A 27,992-nucleotide genomic window follows, 5' to 3' on the forward strand; every position below is an offset into this window, starting at 1 on the left:
CATCCTGACATCTGTTCACAGACCAAGATGGAATTCATTAAATTTCTCATCTAGAAAAAGTAAAACCTTGAATATCTCCATCTGCATGTTTGAATTCCCAAACGTGCCTCAGCTCACCTCTCTGCCCTCTTAAATGATTTCTAGGGCAACTGAACTCACTATCGACTTGCTTTATTCTCTGGGAGCGGACGCCTCCCTCCCGGCCTCCGTGTCACTGTTGTGACCGATGTCTTTTCCATCCCGCTGCCCTCTCTCAATTAAAAAGGAAAAACTTCCAATCTTTTTGACCTGTACCTTGACTTGGCTGTTTCCCCTAAACACACATGAAAACACACAGCCCTGACACAGCTGCTCACTCTCTTATTTTAGTTAACCCCCCCTCCTTGTCCTCTTTCTTCCAGTCTTTTAAAAGTAGGCCCGGTTTTCTACTCTCATGTCACGACAGACTAATATAAGCAGGTGGTTTGCATTTTTAAGGGCCTTTAATGGACATATGCTGCTGAGTAATGTTGATATTAGAGTGATAGTGATCTTTAAACAGCTTTAAGTCTCTACTTTGTACTTTTCCAGGCACCGATTTATAAGCGAATTCCATTAAAGGACACAAACTTTAATATTTTCTGTACTTTTATTACAATTTGCAGCATCCACATTATCAGATAAAGCAATAGTTTATCAGCCTGAACAAAAAAAATGCAAAACTGATCACATCTGTGAATAATTAGTTCCAGTGAGCCCTTATCAAAGGTCATCGAGGTTGCTTCTTGTGTCTCGTAGCAGTGTGAGGGACCTCAGCACCTCCTCTGCCGGCCTCTGGCCCAGCTGTTTACCTCCTCTGCTCCTGACATTCACTGTTCCAGTCTCGCACTCCTTATCCCCAACCACTACAAAAAAAAAAAAAATGTTAAGATATATTAACATCAATATTAGTGAAGCAGAAGTTTGGAGGTGGTGCATTCAGGGATAAAAACAACACTGACAGGCTTTAGTATATTAAACAGCCCCAGTTTTTCCACTTTTACCAAATATGTAGTTGTACTGGGCCAGCTGAGCAGAGCGAATCTTCTTACTCAAGGTCGCGCCCTGATCGTCGTTGAAATCAACCATGAAGCCAGCTTCATGGAACTGCTGAACCACCTTAAGAGGATAGAGAGGTGCTTCCTGTAAGATTTCACCTACTAAATCGTTCACAAATTAATCATGACAGAGATTAAAGATGTCAGACAGACAGAAAACTGTCGACAGATCACTGACCTGTCTGCCGTACGACTCGCTGTTGCCCCCTACAGGAATAACCATGACCTGAGCTGGAGACAACCACAGTGGCCTAGTTTGGGTAAAAAAACAAAACAAAAGTGTGACCATGAGCTGGGGCACAGCTAGAGTGTCGATCTACATCGCAGGCTTATAAAACACATCTTCTCACCATTTCCCTCCAAAGTTTTCAGCCAGAATCGCGATCATTCTCTCTAGTGACCCCAGCACGGCTCTGTGGATCATCACCGGCCTGTGCAACTGGCCGTCTCGTCTGAGCGAAAGGTTACAACAATCGATTAGGCCATGGTGCACATCAATGGAAAAGGCTGTTTTAATGATTTTTTTTTTTTAAGGATCAATATCTGTATCAGCTGACCAAAAACAGATTTTCTCTGTTGCGTTTCCATAAAAATGAACAAAAATCCATGTTTCAAAAGGATTCCTCTTATAACTGGGTGATCAAAAACACAATACAGAAGCAGATTAGTGAGAAGCAAGAAGAGATTACAGGCAGAAGAAAAAGGGAGTGAGCTGATAAATCTAATGAAAAGGAGTGATCTTTCTTGATTAAATTAGGGTTCTGTTAAGTTTGAGCTGAGCCACTTCAGCCTGACCAATAACGGGACTCAGTACAGGAGTCGACTAAAAAGAAAACCTACAGTGCAGGATTAAACCGGCACAGATGTAGGAATGTTTCAGAGACTGAGTGCTTGAAGTGTAAACTGTTACCGGACTCACCCGACATACTGAAGGTCGAATCTGACCGGCAGCTGGAAGTCAAGCTGGATCGTGGCACACTGGTGTTGACGACCGATTGCATCTTTGATCAGGATGTCAATCTGTGATGTAACAGAGCTTATTAGTATCCGCAAATCCGAGTTCAGCGCTCTGATACGCTGCCGGGGTGCATTTTTGTGGAGAGAGTCAGTAATAAACGGTTTTCTGTGAGAAGCTGAAGCTAATTGTGGCAAACACACCATAGCAACGTGGCTGTGAGGAATGTTTGTTCCACGGAGTGTGTTGGTGTGTTCGCCTCCAACCTGACGTGACCTGCCTCTAACCCTCTAACCCTTCACATGAGCCTGAATGTGTCATGGCTTTATGTTAGCTGACTTATTGCACAGAAGTAGTGACCTTGAAATCACCTCAACAAACGCAGAGCTCATCCTCAAATTACTTTCAGTTTATACAAAAAACAAACAAACAAAAAAAAACCTCAGGGAGCAATAAATATTCTACTTCAGTTTTTATTGGTGTGGCCCTCAGTTTCTCCCTATAGAGCCAGGAACAAAATGAGGCCTCCGTCACGCTCCAATGTGTGACGCTACACCAATAAACTGACCTCATGTGAATCTGATTATAAAACAACTACATCTACATGATGATTTTAGTCGTTTTACAGCTTAGAAAATCAACTTACACCCTTTTTTATGCTATGATTTAGGAAAAGATTGAGATTCAGGACAATACATTAAAAATGAAAACATTCTCAGATACACCCGACTCAGTCCAGTAAAATTTGCTCATATGATCTGTCCGTTTTATTTATTTATCGAAATCGGCCAAGAATAACAACTACACGCTGCCCCGCCCACTGACCTTTGGTCCGTAGAAGGCTCCATCTCCAGGGTTCACCTCCCAGTGTTCACCAAACTGCTGCAGACCCCTCTCCAACTGCTGCTTACACACACACACGAACAAGCGCAGCACAGAGCAGGGTTTGAAGGGAAAATTAGAACATCGATGCAACATTATGACTGCCATGTTGGTTCTTCTGTGTTAAGGAGCTGTGGGAGCGCAGAACTATAAATGTTCAATTACACTCAATCGAATCAGCTTAAATGGCCACTGCGCCTACTTAAAAGGCGTCCGTGGGGGTTTACAGATATACATCTACTCACAGGCGCAACACAAAGCGGCTGGAAAGTACCACATGCATGACTGATTGGTTAAGTGGATCTCATTACACCACATTATTTTCTATAAAGATTTCTTTAAGAGCTCTGATTAAATGGCTGCCACTTGGCGTACACACACACACACACACACACACTGAGCAACATGATAAAGTGTGCACGAATGTGTGCGTTTTACCTGCTCGGCATTATCCCACTGTTCGGGCTCCCCCAGGCACGGCGTAGGACGTGTGGAGAGCAGGCAGTGGAAGGAAAACCCAAACACTTGATAAACGCTTCGAACAAAGTCCAAACAAGCCACAATCTCATCTTCCAGCTGAGGAGAAAGAACGAAACAAGTCAAGACCGTTGCAACAAGAGGCAAAAGAAAAAAAGGAAAATCTAATAATCAACAGAGCTGATTGTTAAAGACAGAGGAGTTCAAAGGGTAAAATTCCAACCATGGATCGAATTAGTATTTCAGAGGTCAATGATTATCATGTGAGTGTGATCTCTGTGAATTACTGGGGTGCAAACAGGGGACCCGTTCCAGGACTTTACGTGTATAATTAGCGTAACTGTACAGCGGCAGCGATGCACATATGAGGTGTCATGTTTGAACAGGACAAAGACCCTCATTCATCCACGCTGAGGCCTCTTGGAATGTCTCAGGAGTTATTTGCACAGCCCATCTAATCACTGTAAAACAGCCCCACATGCGCTCCATTTACAGCTTCGATCCGGTTAAAGATGCTCACGGAGTATGACCCAGTTTTGAAGAAAAATGCCCCCAAAAAAGTCTGCGTTGTTTTTGGTTTTTTTCCCCCCATGTTTTACCTGCTCCGGCATGCAAAAGATGTGAGCATCGTCCTGGCAGAACCTGCGGACACGAGTCAGACCTCCCAGAGCGCCAGAGAGCTCGTTGCGATGCAGCGCCCCGAAGTCCGCCCATCGCAGCGGGAGCTCCCGCCACGAGCGAACGCACTGCTCAAACATGAGGCTAAACACAAGAAAGCAGAGTCAGTGTCTGTGAAGGAACCGGAGTACACCGATGTCTGAGCGCCTGCTCACCAGTGTGCAGGACAGTTCATGGGTTTGAGGGCGTAAGTCTGAGAGCCCTCTGATGTCACGGTGAACATGTTCTCGCTGTAGTGCTCCCAGTGGCCCGAGCGCTCCCATAATGCAGTGCTGTACAGAGTTGGGGTCACGACCTCGGTGAAGCCTCGCCTTCGGTATTCACTCTACGAGAGGTCAGGAAGGAAGGATGTGCGTAACAATGAGTGCAGGGGCAGGTCAGGCTGTCACAACAGTGTCATTATTAAACAAAGAGTCATTTTACAAGCTGCACCCTGCGAGTGTTATACCAACATCACACTTATTCATGACTAAGCCAGTCAGGCAAACGTGGAATAAAGAGCTTTAGCGGCATTTAATGATTATATAAACCCAACTCAGGAGTCTGCATAATCAAACAGGTCACATTTGGTATTTTGGATTTAGCTGCATAAGCAGTGCTGAGAAAAGTTGTTCAGTTCATTTTAAGTAGACAGAATATGCAGATCAAGTGTTGGGACTGCGTATCGTTGCCATTTCATTCTTTTATTTCATGAAATTTACAGAAAACAATGAAAAATGAGAAATAATTAGAATACGTCTTTAAGATAGCTGCTCAAAATATATACTGAGAGACACAGCAAGGCTTACTCACAGTCTCGTTCTGCTCTTTATTTCTTTGCTTTACTGTAAACGAGTCTTATATCATTTCAGAACAGGAAGCCTTTTGAACCAATATCTATCAATAAAGTGTTTATGTGAAACTGCCTCATGTTCACAGTACAGGTACTTTTATGAACTGGCTTACACCTGAAGATAATGGCAGCACGATGAAACAGCAACACTTTGATGTGCTCCATTTATGAATGTACGCTCGGCTTAGAGGTTGTGTGCTGAAATCTATTGAAAGCTGCAGGTTTTAAAAGGTGTAATTAAATAAAAATGGTTTTATTCACACATGACAAACAGGTAATGCTATGGTGTGCATGTGGAAATTAATCATTTTATCCATTAATTATAGTTTAAAACAGTGGTTCCTGCTTTGGGGCGCCAAATATCACAGGAGGTGCACAATGTCTTCACACCAATCATAACAGTTTTATGGAATTGCAGAGGAGAAGAAAAAAGTGCACCTGCAGCTCTGTACAGCTGACTGATGAGTCACATTCACTCTTTACAATGTGACCAACAAGCGGATGCAGACGCCGAGTCAAACATCGGGCTCCTCTAGAGCTAAATGAAACGCAGAGAAAAATTTGATGTATACTTCTTAAAGAACCTGTGTATTTCCTGCCTGAAAGAGGTGGAATACCACTGCTGCGATGACGCATCTTGTTCACCTTCGAGCTCATTCAACGTTTAGAGAGTTTTGAGCAGCCAAAAGCATGTGTTTTTGTACCCAGACCAACAAAAACAATATCAAGTTATTATTATCATTTAATTATGCAACCATAGGAGTCACAGGCCCGAAATCCCATTTTGAAATTGGCTACTTCTCGTAGCTCATTGGAGCATTTTTAGAGCTGGGTATGGATGTAGACTATGGTGAAGACAAAGTTGAGAGTAAATATTAGGAAAAGATGCGTCACTTTAGAGGATTTGACTCAATAAGTTAATTTGTTTGGTGTTATTTTAGGCATAAGTTTATTTGAACTTAATTTAAAACTAACGGTTGCTCAATGAGATGTGGGATTCAACACACGACCACAGTTAAAATGGCCGTGTTTACATTCATTTTGTGTTCATATCAGAGTGCGTTTCCGTTTCCCGTTAGACGACACTGAAGCCATTAGTGCAGCATGTCTTCATAAAATTCACCGTGAAGACATGGATAAATAAAAATGACTAATATTAAGAAAACGATGACAAAGTTCAATCATTTCTAATTTCCAAAATGTGGCTCAGTCTGTGAGGGCCAAAAAAGAGGAAGAATTCTCCTTTACATTCTCTTCATCCTAAAATTAGGTCAGCAAACCCACTGAATAATCAGAATAATAATTAAGATATATGCTGGAATAATGGCATGATGGCTGCTATTTTTACTCCACTCACTCAAAAACTGGTGGAGGCTGGTTTGTTAGAGAGCTCAAACCCAGCGAGTTTGAGCAATATCCAGTTTAAAAAACATAAGTCAAGGCACCTTAATGAAGTCTGTGAGGGTGTTGTAGATGTGGGCTCCTTTAGGCAGGAAGAAGCAGCTGCCTGGACTGACCTCGTTGAAGAAAAACAGCTCCTGGTCCTGTGCAAAAAAAAAAAAACAAACATGTTAATGTGATTATTTACAGGGAACGCTTGATTTCATTGTTTCTGATCAGCTTTAAGCTGATCTAATTTTGAGTCCTACTCCTAAAAACGTTCTCTCACCGCTCCAATGCGCCTGTGGTCCCTCCTTCTCGCCTCCTCCTGCTCCCTCTCCCACTCTTCCCTGTCCCTCTCTCCTGGAAACGCCACACCTAGCAGCCGCGTTAAACCCGAGGCCTCTGTCTGGTTGGCCAGGGTCACGGAGGACAGCTGGAATGGCGCAGCGATGGAAAGCAGAGGGGATGGTGAGAAGAAAACAGTGAACAAACAATGAGATGGCAAAAGAGGAAAGGAAAGTGAGACCCAGCCAAAAAGAGAATGAACAGATGGGGGGGATAGCACATCTGATGGATGCCATTGTGTTAGCAGGAGCCCAGAACAGAAATACGGCCTCTGACAAACACAACATCCTGCCTCTGATATTTCCAGCCCCTTGCTGTTGTGGAATCCCAGCCTGCCCAGCGACAGCCCACTTTGGAAACGGCTCCCTGGATCAATAAGGATGAGGAAAATTCCATTTACGCAGAAAGTGTCCCACTGGACAGAAAGAGCCAGATGGGTCCAAATAAAACAGATTCTTACTGATGCGATTAGGTTAACTCTGCGTTTGACTACAGTGTGTCATAAATGCATGATTATCTTATTTTGAAGCCTGGAGAAAAATGACAGAGCCATATTAGATGAAACAGCGTTTGGCTTTCAAAGCGCTGCTCATCAATCATCGAGCTAAAATTGGATAAACAGGCTAATGCACAAGGTCAATTTGGGAGCAGCTGTGCAATACAAAGTCAAAGGAAGGGGAGAAAACAAAAAGAGTACAAAAAAAAGACAGAGGGGGAAGGAGTTACACAAACAACCACACACCTGGAGTATCTTGAAGACCTTGAGGAGGCCTGTGTGTGGGAGGAGGGGCCCGCTGCACACTGCTATACTGTCTCCACACCTGAGTCACAAAGAGAGAAAGAAACGGGTTCATTAGGTGGGTGTTTGAAGACACTGGTGGGTAAAGTCTGTATCTGGGTGCGAGTACTTATACATGCCTGTACACTGTGGCTGTGGAGCCATTCATCTGCTCTTCAACAAGTTGTAGCCTCAGCTTACTGTCCTACAGCGAGCACACATGCACATTTCAGAGAAAACACATTATTCATATGAGCAGCTTCAACATAAAAGGCCTGGAGTCAGCCACAAAAGGTGCCCAAAGATCTTTTTTTTAATAGTTTAACTTAAAGATTCTCCAAAATCAAATCGACTGCACAAAACACTGCAAGTCTTGTCCTTGAAATGACTGTAAAAAACATTTTAAGGCTGCTTAAATAATTCCTTCAAACTGTAAACACAATCCTAAAAGCTTACTATAGCCTCATCAAAGTTTATGGGATAGATTAAGGAAATGAACACAACTAGAGACGAGCGTTCTCTGGCCAGCATAACTTAATGCATAAAGTTCATGTTAACTTAGTGATTATGCATTATAGATTTGAACAGCGCAAGGTTTATGATTTATTTGAGCATTTCCATTTGGATCTATTTTCCTATTGGGCGCCCCAGAGCTAAAGATTGATCAGTAAACCCTGACTAAACTAACTAAAACTGTGTTGTCTACTGTCGTTTTAGGAGGATTTATCGAATAAAACGAGTGCTGCTGACCTGGAAGAGTTCTCGGACTTGGTCTGTATTCAGCTCCAGGCTGAACAAAGGAAGTTTGAGTGCTGCGGTCTCTTTACACCTCGCCTCCACATCACTCAGGGACAAGGGACTGCGGGTTGGACCACATACAGGAAAAAGACCAAAAGTTGAAAAAACATGTAGAAGACAAGAACATAACGCATAAGTCTGACAAAATACATTAACAGATCAATATCATAATGACCAATTATGTTGAATTCTCTCTTTTGATCAGTGAATGCTGCTGAAACACAATTATTTGACATGTTCAATAAGCGACAAAGACTCTGTGGACATCTACCGGAGTAAAATCCCATGAACACCTGACCTGTTTATCAACAAGTGATCGCAGAAAAGCCCGAGTTCCGACGCTCCTTCTCTGCAGACCTCAGCACCAAACACACCCTCCAACACACCGCCCAGGACGCACGCCCCTGTCCTCCATGCTGCCTGTGAAACCAACGGTGGTGCGAGAGTGGGTGAAGAAGAGAACCAGAGGGTAATGTAGGGACGATGGAAGTAAGGTAACATCCAAGTTAAGACTGATTATGACTGTGAAAGTTACTGTTTCCTTGCTCCAGTCAAACCCTTCCTATGTCAGGGAAAATGTGCCTAAAAATATCTTTACATGGCAAACACAAAACATACTGAAAGAGTACTTTTTCTTTGAGGAGTCCTTAATATCCAAAATACACACTTAATGGAGCTATATGAGGTGGACCCATTTCAAATTTCTTGCAGTATGCATAGTAGTGGCTTCAAATTACGAGTGCATCTGTTGATAATCTGGGGGTCATAAAAACAAAACTGGAATCTTATGAATGTTGAGATCTATCGTAGCGACAGCACATGCCGTGGTGGCATATTTCAGACAAGTTACAACAGCTCAGTCAAAGGGAAGGAATAATTTACCTGTTTACCCTCTACTGTGTCGAACCCCAGAAGCTGCAGTTCACAGTCTGCCTCTAGAGGTCGTCCAAGCTCCCACAGTTCCCCATTCACTTTACTCACCAGTGCTCCTTTCACTCTGCAATAACACATACATTAACAGTGCTACTTGTGCAAAGGATAACATAAGCATCGAAAAGTGTGTATCAGGTATTTACCGCACACTCTGTGCAATAAAGAGAGGCGTGGTGACACCAGCTGTTCCTTTTACAGTCCGGCCGTCATCCAGGCGGACACTGAGGGGCTTTTCTGTCGCTTCGACTCTCCTCTCACTGGCTCGTCTTTCCCTGAAAGACTCAAAGATTCGCAGTCGCTCAGATAAAGCTGGAGACACCTGCGGCGGGAGAAGAAACAATGAGATAAAAGTCAAAAAGGGTTAAAAGGTACAGAGGATAATAAAAAGCACGAGGCAACTAATGTGAAAACACATTGTTATAAATGCTGCTTTCCCTTTGTCCTAAAACACGTGCCATTCACTGAGAATGCCATATTCTGAACTTACTGTAATATTACAGCAAACATGAGGTGTATAATATAGGAATAAGTTTAAACCTGTGCTGCCTTCATGAGTGCAACTGAACTTCGGCATCCAAAATCCACTGAAAGTTAACCCAACACACTCTAAACCACAAGATAACAGATCAAATGGGGGCTGGATTCACTGCATGGCTGTTTTAGTAGACAGCACTGGTGTTAGCTGGATCTGCCCAATAGAAAGGAAAGTTTTTCCCCCATTAATCAACTGGCTTAATATGGTTCTCTCTTTTTGTATGCACATTATTAGTGAAAAACATTAATTCACTATGCCTGTATTAGTTAATAGAGCCAATTGGGTACAATATAACAGTTACTCACCTACTTTTACCAAAGTATTGCCAATTATGTTATGTTCTATAAATAAAATGATTAGCACCTACTTTTATTTTTTGTTTTTAAAAGGTAACCACGTGAGAGAGAAACACAGACAGGAAAGTAGATGGTATGGTTGTTATCAAACGCATAATTAACATGCAGATCCTTTTTCAATTGAGGTTTATCCAAAAAAACAAGTGGCAAAGCAAGTCACAAATAATAATGATAAGTTTAGATAAGCATAAATAAAGTCGAACTGGGCGGCTACGTTGGTTTTTAAGTTTCAGACCAGCTCCATCTCCAGTCTCACATTTTCAGTCAACAGTAACATCAGCTGCAGCTCACAACACTGACATAATACACTCTGTCCTGGAGGCTAATCTTAGCATCAGTCAGTGTACTGCTGTAAAACGAGGATGCGCACCTTGCTGTACTTCCTGTGCACGCGAAGCGTCGCACGAGCTGCCAACCTGCTGGTTACCAACTGAAACAGTTGTGTCACCGCCATCGCAAACACGCCTGCCTACAAGTTCATTCCCCAAAATGCCACATTATTTTCTCCTTCCCTGCGAGCGGCCATAACACCGGAAGCACGGGTTAAGAAAGCAGCGGTGACGTCATCGGTGTAAACTGGTGACGCAGCTTCGAAGCAGCGTGCGCGCTCCTAGTTCGAACACCAGAGCGCGCTTTCACCCAGAAGCTACGCATGTAGATAAAAAGCATGCTATCTCAAGTTAGAAATCCAAATAAGTATCTAAACTGACACCAAAAGCTAGCTATGGTCAGATCAGACATTTCAGACTTCTGAAAGTCCAACCACACAGCGCATGCGCCGGGCGTCACAAGACCAACACAGAACTGCCGACCTGCCGCATCACGATGTGCAACAACGCTGAACCAGAGTGGGTGTGCTCCATAATACAGCGGTGGGCTTTCAGAGCCTTCTGTAGCTATAGATCAAGTTTATTCAGTAGGCTCAGTACCAGAAATGGATTTATCAAACACTCAGAAAATGGAAATAATCTGGGGAAAAAAAAAACAATCCATATATTTCTCCAAACAAAACCACCCTAAACTCTTATTTCTACAATAGTCAAAACTTAAACGTAAACTATCAAAACATGCTATTTATAATGTTCTGAAGCGTTAACATAGTCAACATTTGAAAGCAGTGGTCACTAAATCATACTCTTAAGGATACTTCCAAATCTACAGCCTCCGATTTATATTCACTCTGTTAAACCTGCCAAAGTTTTTGTTTATAATCTGGATTTCATCATTTACATCAAAATTAGCGAAATGGAGTCTACTGGTTACAAAACCAAACAGTTAAACCCGTAAAACTGGGTTCTATAGCGGAAGTACCACCAATCAGCCACTTGGGGGCGCTGCAGCACCACACGACAGACTAGTCAGTCTTAATAATAAACAAATAAAACAGTCTGTGTGGTATAAATGCTGTGAATTCAGTGCTTAAACAATCTTTTTATCTCACCGCCTGATATAAGGAATCACTTTAATATTCTAAAAATAAAGGATTATTCTGTGCGTTAAGTCAAGGTTGAGATAGTTGGCCAAATTCCAGCGTTAAGCCTCTACAGTGTCCATGTTGACATGTACTGAAGTGTAGAAGCCTCAAATATTTACCAAATGACTAAAAAGAAGAAAAAGAGCAGGTAATTACGCTGAATGATACAAGTGTTGAGTTCAACTTAAGGGACCTAAAAACGTTTGACTGTACGGTCTCTTTTAGCTGTAGAATAACAGCACAGAGGCCCAAATATGATGCTGGAAAGATCTGTAAAACGAAGCCTTTGAGTTCATGTAAAAGCAGCCCTTTACTGACAACTGTCCCACCGCAGCTTAGTGTCATTTTCCTGCCGTAATGGTTAAGTCCACTGGAGCTGGGTCATTCATGACGGTTTACGAGACTTCAGCACAAGTGGTCAAAGACCCGGCTCTGTAACTAGAACTCGTCCGTTTTAAATTTACATTTTTTTTCAAAATTGTGTTTTTTCAGAATTGTGTTGCAGGGTCAAGTTGTGTTCCTGTTAAAATAATTAAAAACTTAATAAATCAAATCTCAAAAAGCAAAACAAAACAAACAAAAAACACCTGTTGCCACCAGTTTGTTAGGCTAAGAACGACGACTGGTTTCAGTCAAAAGTGCAGCCATCGACTCAATAACAAATGCTCCGAATATATGAGGAGGATGGAGGCCCCCGTATTCATTAATCCTTATGGTTGCGCAGTCTACCTCGTCTTGTATGAAGCTGCCTCTGTTCTGTGAGTATGCTTGTAGTCACAGTGACAAATAACTGCTGCAGAATGTGTGCAGGTTAAGAACACCAGAAAGGATTGGACACTCAAAGACCAGTGATATAACATCATTGATGAGAACAGCAGTAACAGCAGAGTTGAACTTATTAAATACACACAGACCATCAGCTTCGTCACATCTTCAGACATTTTCAAACATAATAATCAAACCAAGTTGTCTTGAAGTCAAAAGAGGAATTATTTACAGGGGGGGAAACAAAATAAGAAAATGTACTGTGTCTGCATGAAGATGTTTGAGAATTCACTTTGCTCAGTCATCAACAAACTACTTTTCATCATCAGTTGCTCCAATGTGCGACGGCAGAGATAAGAGACACGAAGCAGTGAAACATCAGAGGCTGTGCACACACTGTCGTAACAAAATGATTTTTCTGGTTACATTTCTACAATGTACCTACTTAAAAGCTTTATGCAGGAGAGTCTGTGGCATCTTGGTTTGCTGCGAATAAGCAAAGGAGACGATGCGCTCCTCGAGGTGCCGACTGCAACACAGTCTGCACCTCCAACCAAATGGGTCGACTACAAGCACTCTGGGACAGCATTAACGGCAACAATTACCACAAAAAGGGGAGAATTCCTGCCTTAGTGCTGACTTTTGTTTTTCTTTCGTAATCTGAAGGTGGGTTGAGAGGTGCAGAAGGGTTTATGGAGTTAAGCACAGGGACTTGAAGGCAGAGGCATGAAATTAGGAGAAAAAAAAAAAAAAGTACAGAGGAAGAGAGTATTTTTAGTGAATCCATTTCATATTCAACAAAACAAAAAGTAAGAAAAATAAAGCAACTGAACTCTGGTGCAGCGTCAAAACGTCAGCAGCTAAGTAAATATATGAAAACAATTTCGTGAAAAACAGGCTGAAAAATGGAGCCCAGCAACGCAAAATAAATTAAAACGGCGCCATTTAAGAGATTAGTAACCATGGTAACCAAATAAAGTATACCCCCCCCTCCCCACAGTTCAATTCAAACTCTGGATTTTATTCAAGTCAGTACATGTTGAAGCCTACCAAGTGCGGTTCAAAATGAAATGCCTCCCCTTTCCCGCCATCCACTACCGAGTATCTTCATAACTCAGTCTAACGTCAAACGTGCACAGGCAGACATTTACGTCAGAGATAAAAAATGCACGACTCTCTTCACCCTCCTCTTCTGAGTGGTGGTTTCAAAAGGAGAGAAAGCTGCGAGAGATACTGCAGAGAAATTCTTCGGGGTTACAGCTTATCCAAGGCCTCAATCACAGTAAAGAAACGGGATGTGCGAGTTACCTTCATTGTCCTCATTTAGAGAAATAAAAGCTTGAAGAGAAAAAAAGGTGGTATCAACTCAGTCACTCTTTATATTTACAAGCTCAGTAATGTACAGTGGGAGGGATAGATGCTGAAGAAGGTCGAGCAAGAGAAAAAAAATTATATTTACAGCAGGTATTCTGGAAGTAAGAACAAGTGTTAACCTCGAGCTGCAACAGGAAATCTCATCACCTCAAATGAGAAATGCTAGTTGTGGGTGCACAGCACACGTCCACAGATGGAGAAATAAAATTTAAAAAAATCACGTCAATCACACACTGTCCAAGAACTGGTTTGACATTTTGGGAAAAGATACGAAACTGGGAACAGCAGAGCATTTCTGAGCATTTATTTAGCCGAGTGTACAGATGTGTACAGATGTGACGTGGATGCAAGCAACTGACCCGGTTCAGTTTAAAGTTGCTCATCTCTGCCGACGCTTTAAACCAGAAGGTTCGTGGGTCAGCTGCGCGACCGTCTAAGCTTAGAATGGCTTGGAGACTTTTGTTTTTGCCTTTTTCCCCTCTTTAATATTCCAATGCTGAAACAAGCTTCGTAATTAGCTGTCAGACATGACGATAGCAACGGGCTTCCGATAAAATTCTCAGCAGGAAAGCCAATAAACATTTCCCAAAATGCCAAACAACTGTGCTTTGTTTCTTCTGAGTATCTCATGGAAACTAGACCTCTGTTTCACTGTCTCTCTGTGTATCTGAGGTAAAGAAAACCCATAATCACACATCACACACAAAAAGCCTAAATGTAATAAGTTTTTTTTTGTGCCCCTCCCCCCAAAAAAAAAAACTACTTGAGTTTTATTCTTATAGTTCTGCAAGTCTTGTACCAGACCTAATGAAACTCATCTACTGTGCATGGATAAGTGGCTAAATGGAAGATCGAGGGTTGGCACACAACACTCTGCACTATGTAACCGATATCCTCCGAGTACAATGTTAAGATGACTGGCTACCAAGCTGAGGCATGAAGATTTAATCGGCTATTTACACACAAACTAAAGTATCTTTAATTCAAGCTAAATAACAGAGTAGAGATGTCTGGGCTCATACCAGCGGGGCTAACACACACTGCACTGTTAGATGTGTGGCTTGCACTTCTCATTCGGCTTGTCATAGACGACCACTTCAGTAGCGTGGGGGTAGGAAAGGCCTCTTCTGTGCGTGGAAGGGACCACCTGCGAACGGAGGGCCGGCACGCTTCCCCCCACGAAACCCACCCCTGTGGAGGTCTTGAGACGGGGCTCGGCCTCGCAGCAGGGGTCTCTGTGAGATGGGGGTGGGGAGGACCGGGGGTCGAGGACTGGGCAGGTTAAGGAGGGGAAGGGGGTTGGAGGTTTGGTTCTGAGCTGGAGGACTGGGAAGGGGTTTTTGGAGAGGAAGAGAGCGAACAGTGTCGACTGCAGGGGAATTGGGTGTAGAGGGAGAGGGTGTGGAGGATGTGGGGGAGGGGGAGGGGGAGGGAAGAGATAGACTGAGAGACTCCTTCCCTCTGCCAAGTAAAGGTGGAGGAACACCGGGTGTACCTGGGCGGTGGATGGGGGGTGTATGGCGGGGGACGAAGGGCTCTTTAACGGTGCTGGAACGGGGGAGCTTAGGGGGCTCACCAAGCAATGATGACATGAGTGGTAGGGGGTTCATTTTGCTTCCTCTGGGCCCCATTCCACCACGCTCTCCACTTTCTGATCTGACCGGGGGAGGAAGAGATAGGGGACGATCGACCGGAACCAACACTCCCCCCACCATGACCGCAGAGGGCACAGCAGAGTGAGAAGGTGGAGGTGAAAGGCGCTGCTGTGCAGGAGGTGGAGGGGGGCGAGGGATTGGCGGGGGAGCACCGAAGAAAGGGGATGAAGGAGGAAGATGATGGAGGTGTGATGGAGGAGGAGTCTGCATGTTCTCCGTGTGGTAGGGCATTTGGAACCGAGTCTGAAGTGAAGGATGTGGGAGAGAAAGGGGTGGTGGAGGGTGAAGATGTGAGAGGAGGAGATGCTGGGGGGGAGGAGGGGGAGGAGGAGGCATTGAAGGCATGTCCTCAGGGCCTCCCTGGCCCATGTTCAGAGAGGGGGGCAGAATGTGGGACGAGGGAGGCTGAGCTTCCAGGTATTCTTCCTCCTTGTACCACACGGATACCCCTGGCCGACTGCAAGCACCCCCCCCTCGACGAGAGCCTCGGCCAATCACGCGGATGCTCTCTACCGTCTTGATGCGTTCTCCAAGTGGTCGATTGGAGTACCCCAGAGTCTGGATGGGTGCCCCCTCAGTGTGGGGTGACACAAGCGTCTCAATACGATGATACTGGCCCTCCTCCCCGTCTCCACCTGGAGACGCGAGACTTTTTCCCTTTTCCTCTTTTTTACCACTCAGACTTCCATCATCAGAACCGATGCTCATTTTACGAGAGCTGGCAGAAAGTCTCCTCTCTCCCACTGCCCTGTTGTTTCCCATAAGCCTCAGCTGGCTGTGCAGCTCCTCTTTCTTACCCTTCATGTTGTTAGCGTGAGAAGACGAGACGTGCTTCCGCATTGCTTCATTGTCCTTTAACTTGGTGCTGCTCTTTTTTCCAGCTCCGTACCTGGACGAAGAGGAGCCGAGATAATCTCCATCGTTGTTGCTTCCCGATGGCGTGATTGCAGCATCCCAGGGTTCACTGCGGTAGGCTGTGGGTGAGAGATTATGCCCCCCAGATGAGCTCAAAGATTCCGGCACGCTCCCAGGTGTGTCCATGATCTCATCCTGCGTCGGCGTGCCGGCTGCCTCATCTCTCACTGGGGTCCCGTCGACCCCGTCGGGACTGACATCACCGAGAGCGAGACTAAAACCTGGATTACCCTGCAAGAAGCTGTTGATCTTGGATTCTAAGCTGGGGGGAGAGACTGAAGGAGTTGAGAGACGAGGAGGTGGAGGAGGCGGAGGAGGGGACAGCTGGATCTCCTTCTCCCAGTCTTTGTTTCTTCCTGGCATTTCTCGTTTGAGGCTGTTTCCCAGATGAGGTTTCATTTTTGGGGTGGTTGGGGTTAGCGGAGTTTTGACACTTGCCGATTCTGGGGAGGTTCGGGTGGAGGGAGCAGAGGAGCTGTTGGTCACACTTTGCAGTAGAGAGGAAAAAGCTGTTTCGAAGACAAAGACAGAAAATGTGGGGAAAATACAATGATTTAAAAAAAAAAAAACGAAAAAAAAAAAGATTTTCCAATCAAATAAAAAGCATCAAATGTGCCTAACCTGGTGTGTTGGTTTTCGACAGAGCACTGAGTATCCCCTCAGGGGTGATGTCAACACGTGACAGGATGCTGGCCAAGGCAGGGCTTGGTGGGGTTGCTTTGGAAGCTGCTGACTGGCCAGTGGGGGTGGTGGGCGTCCCAGGAGATGGCCGATGTGACGGACTCGCTGCTGAGAGGGAAGTAAGGACAGAAAGAAAGATAAAAAGCATTGCAAAAGAAGGAATAAGTCAAGGAATAATAAGGTTTCTGGTGATTTTTCTTAAAGTCTACCAAATCCCATGAAAACAAACCACGCAAGTAATACTCTGTTTTGAAAGAAATGGGTATAATAAAAGCTTTGGATGGGCACAACTATTAAAATGGAGCTGTGGGAGATAGTTTGAGGGGGGGGGCTTTTAAATGTAAAACAGGAATGAAGGGAATGTCCTTTATGTAACTCATGTGGCACCATAATTAGAAAACTGTCTTATTTAGATTTAGCTGAACGGCTGAATACTGCTGTGCACATAGCTGATGATTAAACCCGGGAATGCCAGAATAACAAATCAGACATGTACTGAAGCACCGAGCAACGTCCCAAAACACCCCATAACGGATAAATCACTTCCAATATGAACTAAATGGTTGCGATTAGCCAGCCTGGCCAAACATGAAGATGACAAGATGAATCCTGCAAGAACAAATTACCGTAAATTCCAGACGATAAGCCGCTACTTTTTTCCCAGGCTTTGAGCATCGCGGCTTATAATACGGTGCTAATATATTTGTTTTATTTTTATTTTTATTTGTATGTTTTTTTTCATGCCGCCAAAAACATTTTGCCTCGTAACATTAGACCAATGAAATGAACGAATAGTTGATAATGGTCCAATGAAATTGTACGATAAATCAAACACACTTACACTACTAAATTATTGTAAATCGGTCATTTGTACTCACCCTCAACATGGAAAACAAACGAAGAAGAAATGCATATGATGCGGCTTTTAAATTAAAAGGCGAGAGCGACAACGAAGAGACTGAAGTGAGTGACGAAGTTCTGAGGCTGTTCAATTCAGTTCACTGAAGAAGATGACTATGAAGGTCTTAGTGTTTAGGAGGAAGATGAAGAAGGCGATCAATGACATTTCCTGGTAGGCTACCGTCTTTTTTCATCTTTTTTTCCCCTCACCAGTCATGTTACAGGCACTGTGCGAGAAAAAAGGCTTTTACGCCACGTATTTGTGCGTTATCGATAGGTGTTTAAGTTAAAACCATCGGTGTTACAGGCACTGTTCGGGGAAAAAAAAGCATTTGCAGCATGCATTTCTTTATGTTGCCATACGCATTTAATTAAAAGTCTTCACATGTAACATCTTTCTGTGTAAATATCTCATGTTACAATGTGGACACCCACGGCCTATAACCCGGTGCGGCCTATACAAGCACAAAATGGATTTTCTTTTTAAAATGAGAAGGTGTGGCTTATGTTCAGGTCCGCTCTATAGTCTGGAATTTACAGTAAATGTGAGCGCTTTGAAACAGCCGATTCCCCGCCTAATAAATCCTGCACAAACGCTTAAATACATTAGTCCCATTAAGCCATCTTCTCCCAACCCTAAACACACCTGTATTTTTCATGGCAGATGTGAGTGAGCTGAGAATGGAGCTGATCTTTCCAAGGTCCACCTTGGCCAGATTGACTCCCAGCGGTGCGGCTGGAGCACTTGTGGCTTTAGTAGATGTGGGAGTCACTGGGGTTGCCGTGGCGGCAGCAGCAGCAGAAGCGTTGGTCTTCGAGGCTTTCGTGGATGTGTTTGAAAGCTTCGACGGTGCCTCTGACTTTGAAGTCTTGAAAACAGCAGAGGATGGCTTGTCTGTCTTGTCATCTGCAAGTTAAAGAAAGAAAAAAGCAGATATATTTATAAATCACAGCTGTAGTGCAAAGCTTTACGCAGATCAATATAAAGAAGAAACCATAGATCTACAACACTGCTGCAACAAACCCTCAGCTGCAGCAGCAGCATCTGCCTCTTCATCAGACATATCCATGTCCTCCGTGTCTCTATTGTCTCGGTGTAATTCTCCTTCGTCCATGGCCTTTCCGTCCAGATCTGGATCCACCTGAGCTCTGCTAGCCTCCATACCCAGAAAGGGTGAGTCAGAGCCGGTGGGGGAGGGAGCGTCTTCAGATGGAGAAGGGATGGGAGAGTCCTCGGGTCCCGGCAGAGTCGACTTGAGGGAATCCAGTTTCCTTTTAAGAGTGGTCACACGATTGGCAAAGGCATTGTACGCCTGATAAGGGCAGATCCACAGAAGAGGCAGAATTAAACAGAATATTTGAGGAAGATGGAAAAGAATAAATAAAAACAAACAAACAAACAAACAAAACAAAAAAACAATTAACATCAAACTATTTTAAATCAAAGAAACAATTCAAATAAAGAAGAAAAGTGTTTCTCTACCAAAAATGACATCTTACATCTTTATCTCTAAGAGCCTAAAACTCACATTTGCCACAATCTTGACCTCCTTGTACTGGGTCTCGTAGAAGATGTCCGTGTTTCCCAAAGCTTCCAGCAGAGGTGGCCCCGTTTTCAACTCTTTCTCCAGGAAGCTGACAAACTCCTGCAGCTTCAGGCTGCCGTCCTCAAAGTCCTTGACAAACTTGTTCCCTCCGGCCTTGTCTGACAGACGAGACAGTTGACAAATAATCGTTAAATCGAACACCGGAATTCCACAAGATTTCAACATTTAAATATCACGACGGCAACGGCAGTCTTGCGTTTCTAAATTCAAATGAAGTCGCAGGAATTTAACCGACAGAACAGAGGATGTGAACAATAGCCTGCTTAGTCAGGGCTTTTCACAGAACAAGCCAGGTGCTGGAACTACTTTCTAAATAAGACACATCATCAGAAACAGCGCACTGATTTCTGCAGAAATAGGATTAATGACAACAAACCATTAACCTTCCCCGTCTGCTTCTGTAAACACACATAAGGGGGTGTGCGCACAATAAATTCAACCCGTTCAAATCACTGCTTCACTTGTACTAATGATGTGTTTTGACAGGCATAGCAGAGCTCAGATCGAAATGTCAGGTTTAAGGCTTAAAAGGGAAAAAAGATGTGTGATGATGCAGAAATAACCTGAGTGAGTTCTGACCTTTAAGCCTCTTTAGGGCCTCTGTGCTGCAGACGTCCACTCGCAGAGCTGTAAGCTGCTTCTCCCGGAGCTCCTCTTCAGCGACAGCTCGCTTGTATCTTGACAACTGATCGATCAGGGATTGGAGCTGGAAAAGGGATAAAAAAAAAAAAGGGGCAAATAAATACAATATTTCGCATAATCAGTGGCTTTGTTTCAGAGACAGTAGAAACAAAGAGGGCTTACTGTGAACTCTGCAACAACCTTGGACTTCAGGGCAGCTTTGGTACTGGTGGTGGCTGGAGAATTAAACACAGTGACACACATTATTTATCTCTGTAAAACAATAACAAATGGAACAGGAAATGTGGTGCTGGAAAGTTGATGGATTTATTTCTAAAATGTGAGATTTTCACACAAGCGCCGAAGACAAATAAATGGAACAAAAACAAAGACGAACGAATCTTAAACTTGGTCATTATGATCCAATACCAGCTTCTACAGAACTGATGTGATCTCCTGGAGGAGTATTACCCCGTTTACTCCCATGCTTCGGGTCGTTGTCTTACCATATGCCCCATTTTCTGTTGATATTCAATTCACGAACAGATATCCTGACACTTCCCATTCGATTTTTCTGGTAATAGTCAGAAACTCGCTCTTCTGTCAATAATTTCAAGCTGGAGAACTCGACCAAACCATGATACTACCACCTCCACTCCTCACAGAAGGGATAATATTACTCAGCTGGGACTCTTTTCTCTGAACAAAATGCTTCTCATTTGAAGCAAAAGGTCCAATTGTTCCACAAAAGCGTGTGCATGTGACCTTTAGGGAACTCTAAATAAGTAGTAACGCTCTTTTCTTTACAGAGAAAAGGCTTTTTCCTTGTATGACTCTATGGCTCCTGCCACTCACAGCTGTGTAAAACTGGATCATCATTCTCGATAACTTTTGTTTAAAGTAACTAAATCTAATTATCATCCATAACATAAACAGATCTGTCATACGGACAATCCCTTTGAATCAGAGTTGCTTCTCCACACAGGTGGCAGGTTTGATCTCCCATGAAAAGCGTGCGATGCTTTATGGACCGTCACACGGCGGTTGGCTGTAACAGGAAGCTCTCCATGTGCAAACTGTGTAGAAGACTGAGGAGAACACCTCAGGAACTCCACTGTGCAGGAAGGATTCAACTGAAATGACAACACATAGAAGCAAACTACAAACCATTTGCAGTTGGAGTCTCTTTTTCTTTCTGCTTCTCTTTCTCCTTCTGCTTCTCCTTCTCCTTCTGCTTCTCTTTTTCTTTCTGCTTCTCCTTCTCCTTCTGTTTCTCCCGTTCCTTTTCCTTTCTGTTCAAGTTGCCTTTGAACTGGGCGATGACCTCCTCCGGATACACGCTCCTCTCCTCCCAAATCGAAAAGATCCTTTCCACCGATTTGCGGACTTTTCCATCTCTGACAAAACAAAAAGAAAAAACAGAGCACGCACACCTCAGCATCAGAAGAAAAACTAGCATTTTAATTTGGATAGAGGACCCATTCTTAGATGAAACGTTGTACTCACTTGACGAGCAGAGCAGCATTAGGAAGGACCTCTGAAAAGGCTGAACGAAACACAATCGCATTCTTCCTTTTGCAGTTCTGTATCACATCATTGGCAAGGTAGAAAAGATTCAAACGGTGGTTGATGTCGGCTGCAGAAAGAGAATTTAGGTTAAGAGAATAAGATTACTGCGTGTTGTCCTAATAGTGGAAACCTGTACAGCTCGGACCAGGTGCCCTTGGGTGTTGGGTTTTGCATGTTCCCTGTCAGATTTCACACTGCGACGCGTGTCAGTATCACCTTTAAATAACAAGCCCACCCAGGGGCTGCAGACATAAGGACTTCAACTGTGAAACTCTCCAACATAAAGGAGGATTTCAAAGGATCCACACAAACGCAGCCCGTTTAAATGTGCCGACACGTCATCTTCGGTTTTCAAACATTCACAGATCGACATCAGTAATAAAAGTCCAGGTTCAGTTGAGCTACATTCAAGACCGATACTGAAATAAATAAGATAATCACACCTATGTTTAGAACACCGCCTGAAAAGGTATTTTGCAATTAAAATTTATCTTCCTGATGCTTCACATAATCCAAAGTGGAATTTAAAACACATTGTTGACAACATCACAGGATTATGTCATCTTATACCTACCAACTTGAGGGTTTCTCTTAACCGATTTTGTGAATTTTTATAGTTTCTGCTGCTAAAGCACAGGTTTATCTTACTCAGCTCTTATAAACGAGGACGTAGCTTGGAAGTGCTTCATAAATATCTTGTTGTGAAAAAAAACCCCAAAAAATTTAGGAACCACAGAACTATATTAAGATGGCTTAGCTTGAGGTTGAGGCTTGAGGTTGCAGGTGAAGCAGCAGCGCTCTCATGTCACATCTGAGCAACAACTGGGCGCCAACAATGACCAGCCCGGCGTGCTTTGCAGTATTCTGTGAAATTATAAGTAATAAAAGCCATCGGCATAAGACTGGGAGATAGAAAGAGCCAGGAAATACATCGTCCCATATCAGTAATAACTGATTTTGGACAACTGACCTCATACTCCCTCCTTTGTGCAGCTTTAGCGAGATTCACCAAAAGGATTTGGTACTCACATGTGCACAGCTGTGACTCTGTAATCAGTCTTTTTATCTTGATTGCATAGAGAATAATCAGAATTTAACAAACATCAGAAAAATCACCAGTGACCAACTGTTAAAGTATTTTTCAGGGTAGCTTTGGTAATTAGGGTGTCGTTTACCGCCACAGCTGCTGCAGAGTTAACAGGAACGATACAGATTTGTTGACATCACCGTACAAACTGTTAATGTTTATGACTAATTAAATAATCCGGATGCTTCTTCTCTTCACTGCCAAACTCAAAAGCTCATTTCCCACAGCTGTCGCACCTAATTAGACCAAAAAAAAAAAATAAAAAATTTAAAATTGACCTTCTGTTTTCCTCTGGTAATGTACACAAACAAATCAGAACCACTTCCGTACGTTTTAACACACAGTTGGTGTCGCCGTCGTAGAATCAGCTTCCTGAGAACAGTGTCGTCAGTATGAGCGGCGAGTTTCGCTACGCATGCTATGGATGATTGACTTTCCTTCCTGTATTCACACACAGGACATCAATGTGCAACACAGGAGCATCGGTCTCACCCCGAACGGGCAGCATGAAAAGGGCTAAAGACATTCAAGATGTTTTTTTTTTTTTTCTTCTTTCGAAATCTCCTGAGATTTTGGCACAATGACAACTAGCATCAATAGCAACAAGAACAGCTGACACCTAAAGCAAATCCTGCCTTCACTCAGCCGACCGTCTTAATGTTTCAAAGTGTAATCACATTAGGTTATTCTTTTAATGTTGCACATTTTTGGGGGATTCATTAAAAGTATGACATGACTAAACAGGTAACATTTAACTGAGTGCATCGTTTAAATTAAGGGTGTATTTATATGTTCAAATACTGAAAAGGTCTCTATACGGCATCATGCACATCAATACATAGCAACATCAGCCCATAATACCAGTCCTTCATTACACAACGCAACAGAATCTCTGAATAAACTTTTGGCAGAAGGTTAAATGTTACGTTTCCTTTTCTGAATAAAATGAAAGAATCTCTGACTGAAGATGGAAATGCAGTCAAATTTAGGGCTGACCATGAGCAGGATAACAGCAACATACAGGGGTAGCCGTGGCTCAGTGGTTAGAGCGGGTCGTCCAATACCCAAAAGGCTGGCGGATTGATTCCCGCAAAAAAAAAAAAGAAAAAAAAAAAAAAAAGGGTGGACTTTGTGAGGTGCCCTTGAGCAAGACACCTTAACCTTATCATCCCAGCTGTTATTATACACATCTCAGTACAAATCGGGAAACATTTTCTAGATCTGTCAACTTCTTACTTAGTCTAATAATAAAGTTCAGAAGTCCACAAATGGAGGTATAGAACTGAAGAAAACCACAACAACTGGTTGTGATTAACTGGTACATGCTGACTTATCCCAGCTAAAATGTTTTCTTTTTAAGTCATTCAGCTTCTAAATGTTGAGTATGAGCCACGAAATGTCTGTACCTTATTTGCTGGTGTGGTCATTTCTAAGAATAAAAAACAATTTCTTTTCAACGGTGAGGTTCGGTGATCAATATTAAAAAAAAGGTATAAATCAGCAGTTACTGTTCGTAGATGCAGCGATTCGAGCTGCCTCCACAGAGCCAAACAGAGGCCGCAGTCAGACAGAACAAAGCAGCAAACTGAGAAACAAAAACATTCTTTCCCAGCAATTATGTTCTCACGTACAGATGAAGACATCGAACGCACGGACCAGCCGGAAAGGAGCAGTTGGACATTAAACTCTCCATAATGCCAACAAAGCTTTAGAGTATGTGCCTGTTAGACAGACTTGTGCACAGAGGTCGGTCTTAAAAATGTAACAACGGACACGTTTATACCCAAACCCATCAGATTTTAACTTTAAGGCGACATTAAACAGCTCATTCTGACATTAGACCTTCCAGCAAAATGTCTAATTCCTTAAGTAATAGTTCTAATCGCATTGCAAAAGCTGCTGCAGTTAATTAACATCAAGCCATTTTCAGCATTTACAGACCATTTCTAACACAATCAAACCACGCCAACATCCAGAAATAAATGATGATGTGCACACTCTCCAACACAACACAAAGGCTCAGGCGGCGCACGGCAGCTCATCGTGTCTCATCAGCAGTAGCTTTTATCACGCATTGTTCTGTGGGCAATGATGCAAGATAAAGAACCTAAAAAAAGAAAAGTGTCCACACCGATGAGATGACCGAGAGACGGTTCAAACTCCGCCTATCGCCAACGTGCAGATGTTTGAATGCATTTATTTTCAGATGCTGCGTTAGGAGTTGGCTTTGTTTTCTAAACTGTAACTCAGGGGATAATCTTTATTTCTTGAATGGATCATTTCTGTAGAGCGATTTGCTTTTTCTTTTTTTAAACTTTTATCTGTTATGATCACTACTGTTGAACTACTGAACCTCCATTTAAAAGTTTACTTCAAACTAACCTGAACACCAGTATATCAACATCATGCATTTTGGGGCGAGATACTAAGCGCAGTGTTGCCGCCACGGTCAGAACAACTTACTGCACGGCAGCTCTGATGCGTTTGATGTGTGTGTGTGAATAAGCAAATGATAAATGGAGTTAAGCGCTCCATCGAACCGGCTCGGTTAAAAGCCACTTTATACACTGACAGAGAGCCTTTGTCATATTTCATTGAGTATTAACTGAGTAACATATCAATTTAATATGAACCAACTGACCCACACACACTGTAAACAGACTCAACTTAATCAAATACTAAATTATTCCTAAAGAAAAGATAAAGAAAAACTAAAAATCAAACAACTGTTTGTTTTAAACTTTAACTTTCGGTTTGCGAACGTCCACAATTTCTCACAACACCACAAACAAGACAAACTGAGACGTTAAATCATGGCTTCATCAAGAACAACCGTTGCATTTAATGCTGCATTCACAGTCGCAATGAGTGCGACACCCGAGGACCGCCGAGCGCGTGTTTAAAAGGAAAGAAAAGCACCCAGTTTACAACACACGAGCTCCTCCGGACGATACGTCTTTAACGACTGAATACCAACATTAAAACGTTACATTTATGGGTGCCGAGGCAGACTCTTAGAGGGACGCAGATGAAAAACAAAGAAAAGAAGAAAGCAGAAACTTGTTAAAAGAAGCTTTCCAACTGGACGAAAAAGAAGAAGGAAAACTGTCGACACCTAACAGGTGCAATCTCTTTGCAGAGGTCAAAGGTATTTACTCAAACTCCAGTCATGTGACACATCGGTGGACTTAATGGGGACGGCCGTCAAAAAGAAGTACAAAAAAAAAAAAAAAACACGCAGAAGTGCCCCACAAGAAAGTGAAAGCAGAACAGGCCTGAGGATAAAAAAGGTAGCAATGGACCCCTGGGAGCAAATACTTCAATCTAAGGCAGCAGGTGCCCCTGCGTTCAAAAATCTGTAAATGTGCACTTAGTACGATACAAAAAAAAAATAAAAATCTAAAATAAAGATTCTGTATGCTAATAAAAGAACAAAGTGAATAGACATGAATACAGGATTAGATTCATCATAATATCAGTTTCTCACTGCATGTTTATTGTAGCCAAAATAGGTGATAAAAATGTCACTGTGAATCCTAAAGAATATAAATCATTAACAATAGAAATAAAAATAATAACAGATAAATGGTCAAATTCAAATTTAACTTAATTTACTAACTGACCCAGCAGCTTGTAAATAAATTTGCAGCCGCAGCAGAGGACCAAGGATGGAAGTGGGATGCAGGAACCTTCATTTTGAAATTAATCAATTGGATTTGATGAGATTATGATTACAACAAATTAAACTAATTGCTTTGAATTGGACAGGATCTTTGAAGTGGTTTGAGATGACATCCATTGTGATTTCACACTATATAAATAAACTGAATTGAATAGAATAGTCAGTAGGAATAGGAAGTAGTCCGAGGACAAGGCCCACAGCTAAGAGCAAACACCACTGACAGAGGCAGCCACTGGCTGTGGCTGAAAAGGAAAGATGCCAAAGTGACCATCTCACCAGGAGAAACGCACCCAGGTCTGATCAGCCTGTGGTGGGCCTGCCTCATCGGAAGGGAAGAAAAATAAATAAATCGGCCTAAATGAGGCAAAGGTACACCGCTAATGGTGTGTCCTCATATTGGCAACATCACACAGCGACCCTCTCCAAACAACCACCCAAAAGAAAATTTTAGTGGAGAAACACAAGGCACATCTAATTCTTCAACTTAACTTTAACGTTTTCAGTTCATAAATGAGGTAGTCAGAAACCATAAGTGTATGAATATATATATACATATAAATACATGTGAGTGTGCAAACCTGGATGCTCAATAGCGAAAAAGAAAAATATGTTTGCAGCCATTTAAACACGCACTTATTTAGTATTAAGAAATAGATTTCTTAATTTGGTATTAAGTATCATATATAGTATTAAGAATTAGAAATAGAAAGGAGACTGTGTGGACTGGTAAAGTTTGAGGGTGCCACTGTGAAGCACGTCAATAATTTACGTCGTGATACTTAAAAGAGGCTCTATTTTCACTCGGTGTTTCCCACAATGGAAAAAAAAAAAAAAACCCAAAATGATACACGGACTTGTAAATTTGGTTAAAAAGCGAACTGCCCCTTTACTCCATGTCCGCTATTAAAAACATTGGCCCCTGCATCACAACCATCATGCGTGTTTGACGGATAACAGTCAGGTGGAAGTAAACTTTCGAGCAGCTCAAACTACAATGCACCCGAAATATAGCTAGTTATATTTAAGTCAACAAAGTTTATCCAGATTATTTCAAATTAGAATTATCTGACATAAATCGGGACGACGTACCCCGGGAGGCCCAACTGTAAACAGAGCTATCAGCTAATGTTAGCTTAGCCAGCAACAGCGGCTAATTTCAAGTGGTGCCCAACGCCAGCGTTTGCTTTCAAATATGATGACGAGTACAATGTTAAAACCCGCTTCAGGGATAAATTATCGTTTTGTGGTGCAACGCCCCGTTCTGCATATCACGCAAAGCTGTCACAAAGCGCTACAGTTGAGTATTTTCGCAAGCTAATCGCAGTAAATGGCAGAAAAGCATTTAAATTAGCTGAAGTGCGCTAGCTAGCGGCTTAGCTTCAGAGACAAGATACTCACATTTCTTGAGCCATTTCATCCAGTACCGAACGATAAGGCTGTGGTGTTTCTTGTTTTCAATGCACCACGTTGAGAGTCCCTGTATTGACTCCATAGTGTTGGATACTCCTTGAAATCGCCGGTCCAACGACGCTTCCAGAGAAGTCGTGGAGCTGCGGGCTCCCTGGCCGCTTGCAGCCCCTGAACCGGCCGCCATCTTTCCAGGTCTGTGTGCAGATGATAGGAAGGAGCTGGCG

The 27,992-nt window shown here is 42.9% G+C and overlaps 2 protein-coding genes across 2 annotated transcripts; both read right to left on the bottom strand.

Annotated features, from left to right (window-relative positions):
• Nucleotides 1-609: 609 nt before the first annotated feature.
• On the bottom strand, nucleotides 610-10,590 carry tars2 (threonyl-tRNA synthetase 2, mitochondrial). The gene is made up of 18 exons (XM_072394185.1): nucleotides 10,399-10,590; nucleotides 9,281-9,456; nucleotides 9,087-9,201; nucleotides 8,503-8,624; nucleotides 8,157-8,265; nucleotides 7,547-7,611; nucleotides 7,371-7,449; nucleotides 6,570-6,716; nucleotides 6,346-6,444; nucleotides 4,224-4,393; nucleotides 3,990-4,152; nucleotides 3,352-3,489; nucleotides 2,857-2,934; nucleotides 1,996-2,096; nucleotides 1,427-1,528; nucleotides 1,255-1,327; nucleotides 1,023-1,137; nucleotides 610-884 (listed from the first exon to the last, which is right to left on the bottom strand). The coding sequence occupies exons 1-18, from the start codon at nucleotides 10,480-10,482 to the stop codon at nucleotides 742-744; spliced, it is 2,079 nt and encodes a 692-aa protein (XP_072250286.1). The 5' UTR covers nucleotides 10,483-10,590; the 3' UTR covers nucleotides 610-741.
• A 1,755-nt stretch (nucleotides 10,591-12,345) lies between these two features.
• On the bottom strand, nucleotides 12,346-27,962 carry rprd2b (regulation of nuclear pre-mRNA domain containing 2b). Its single transcript, XM_072394184.1, has 10 exons — nucleotides 27,757-27,962; nucleotides 21,527-21,656; nucleotides 21,188-21,417; nucleotides 20,204-20,256; nucleotides 19,979-20,105; nucleotides 19,322-19,497; nucleotides 18,817-19,105; nucleotides 18,439-18,699; nucleotides 16,833-17,000; nucleotides 12,346-16,720 (listed from the first exon to the last, which is right to left on the bottom strand). Exons 1-10 carry the CDS (start codon nucleotides 27,950-27,952, stop codon nucleotides 14,739-14,741), a joined length of 3,612 nt encoding a protein of 1,203 aa, XP_072250285.1. The 5' UTR covers nucleotides 27,953-27,962; the 3' UTR covers nucleotides 12,346-14,738.
• Nucleotides 27,963-27,992: the final 30 nt, after the last annotated feature.

Source organism: Leuresthes tenuis, unplaced genomic scaffold, assembly GCF_036924035.1.
Source record: "Leuresthes tenuis unplaced genomic scaffold, fLeuTen1.0.hap1 SCAF_10, whole genome shotgun sequence".
Taxonomy (NCBI): domain Eukaryota; kingdom Metazoa; phylum Chordata; class Actinopteri; order Atheriniformes; family Atherinopsidae; genus Leuresthes; species Leuresthes tenuis.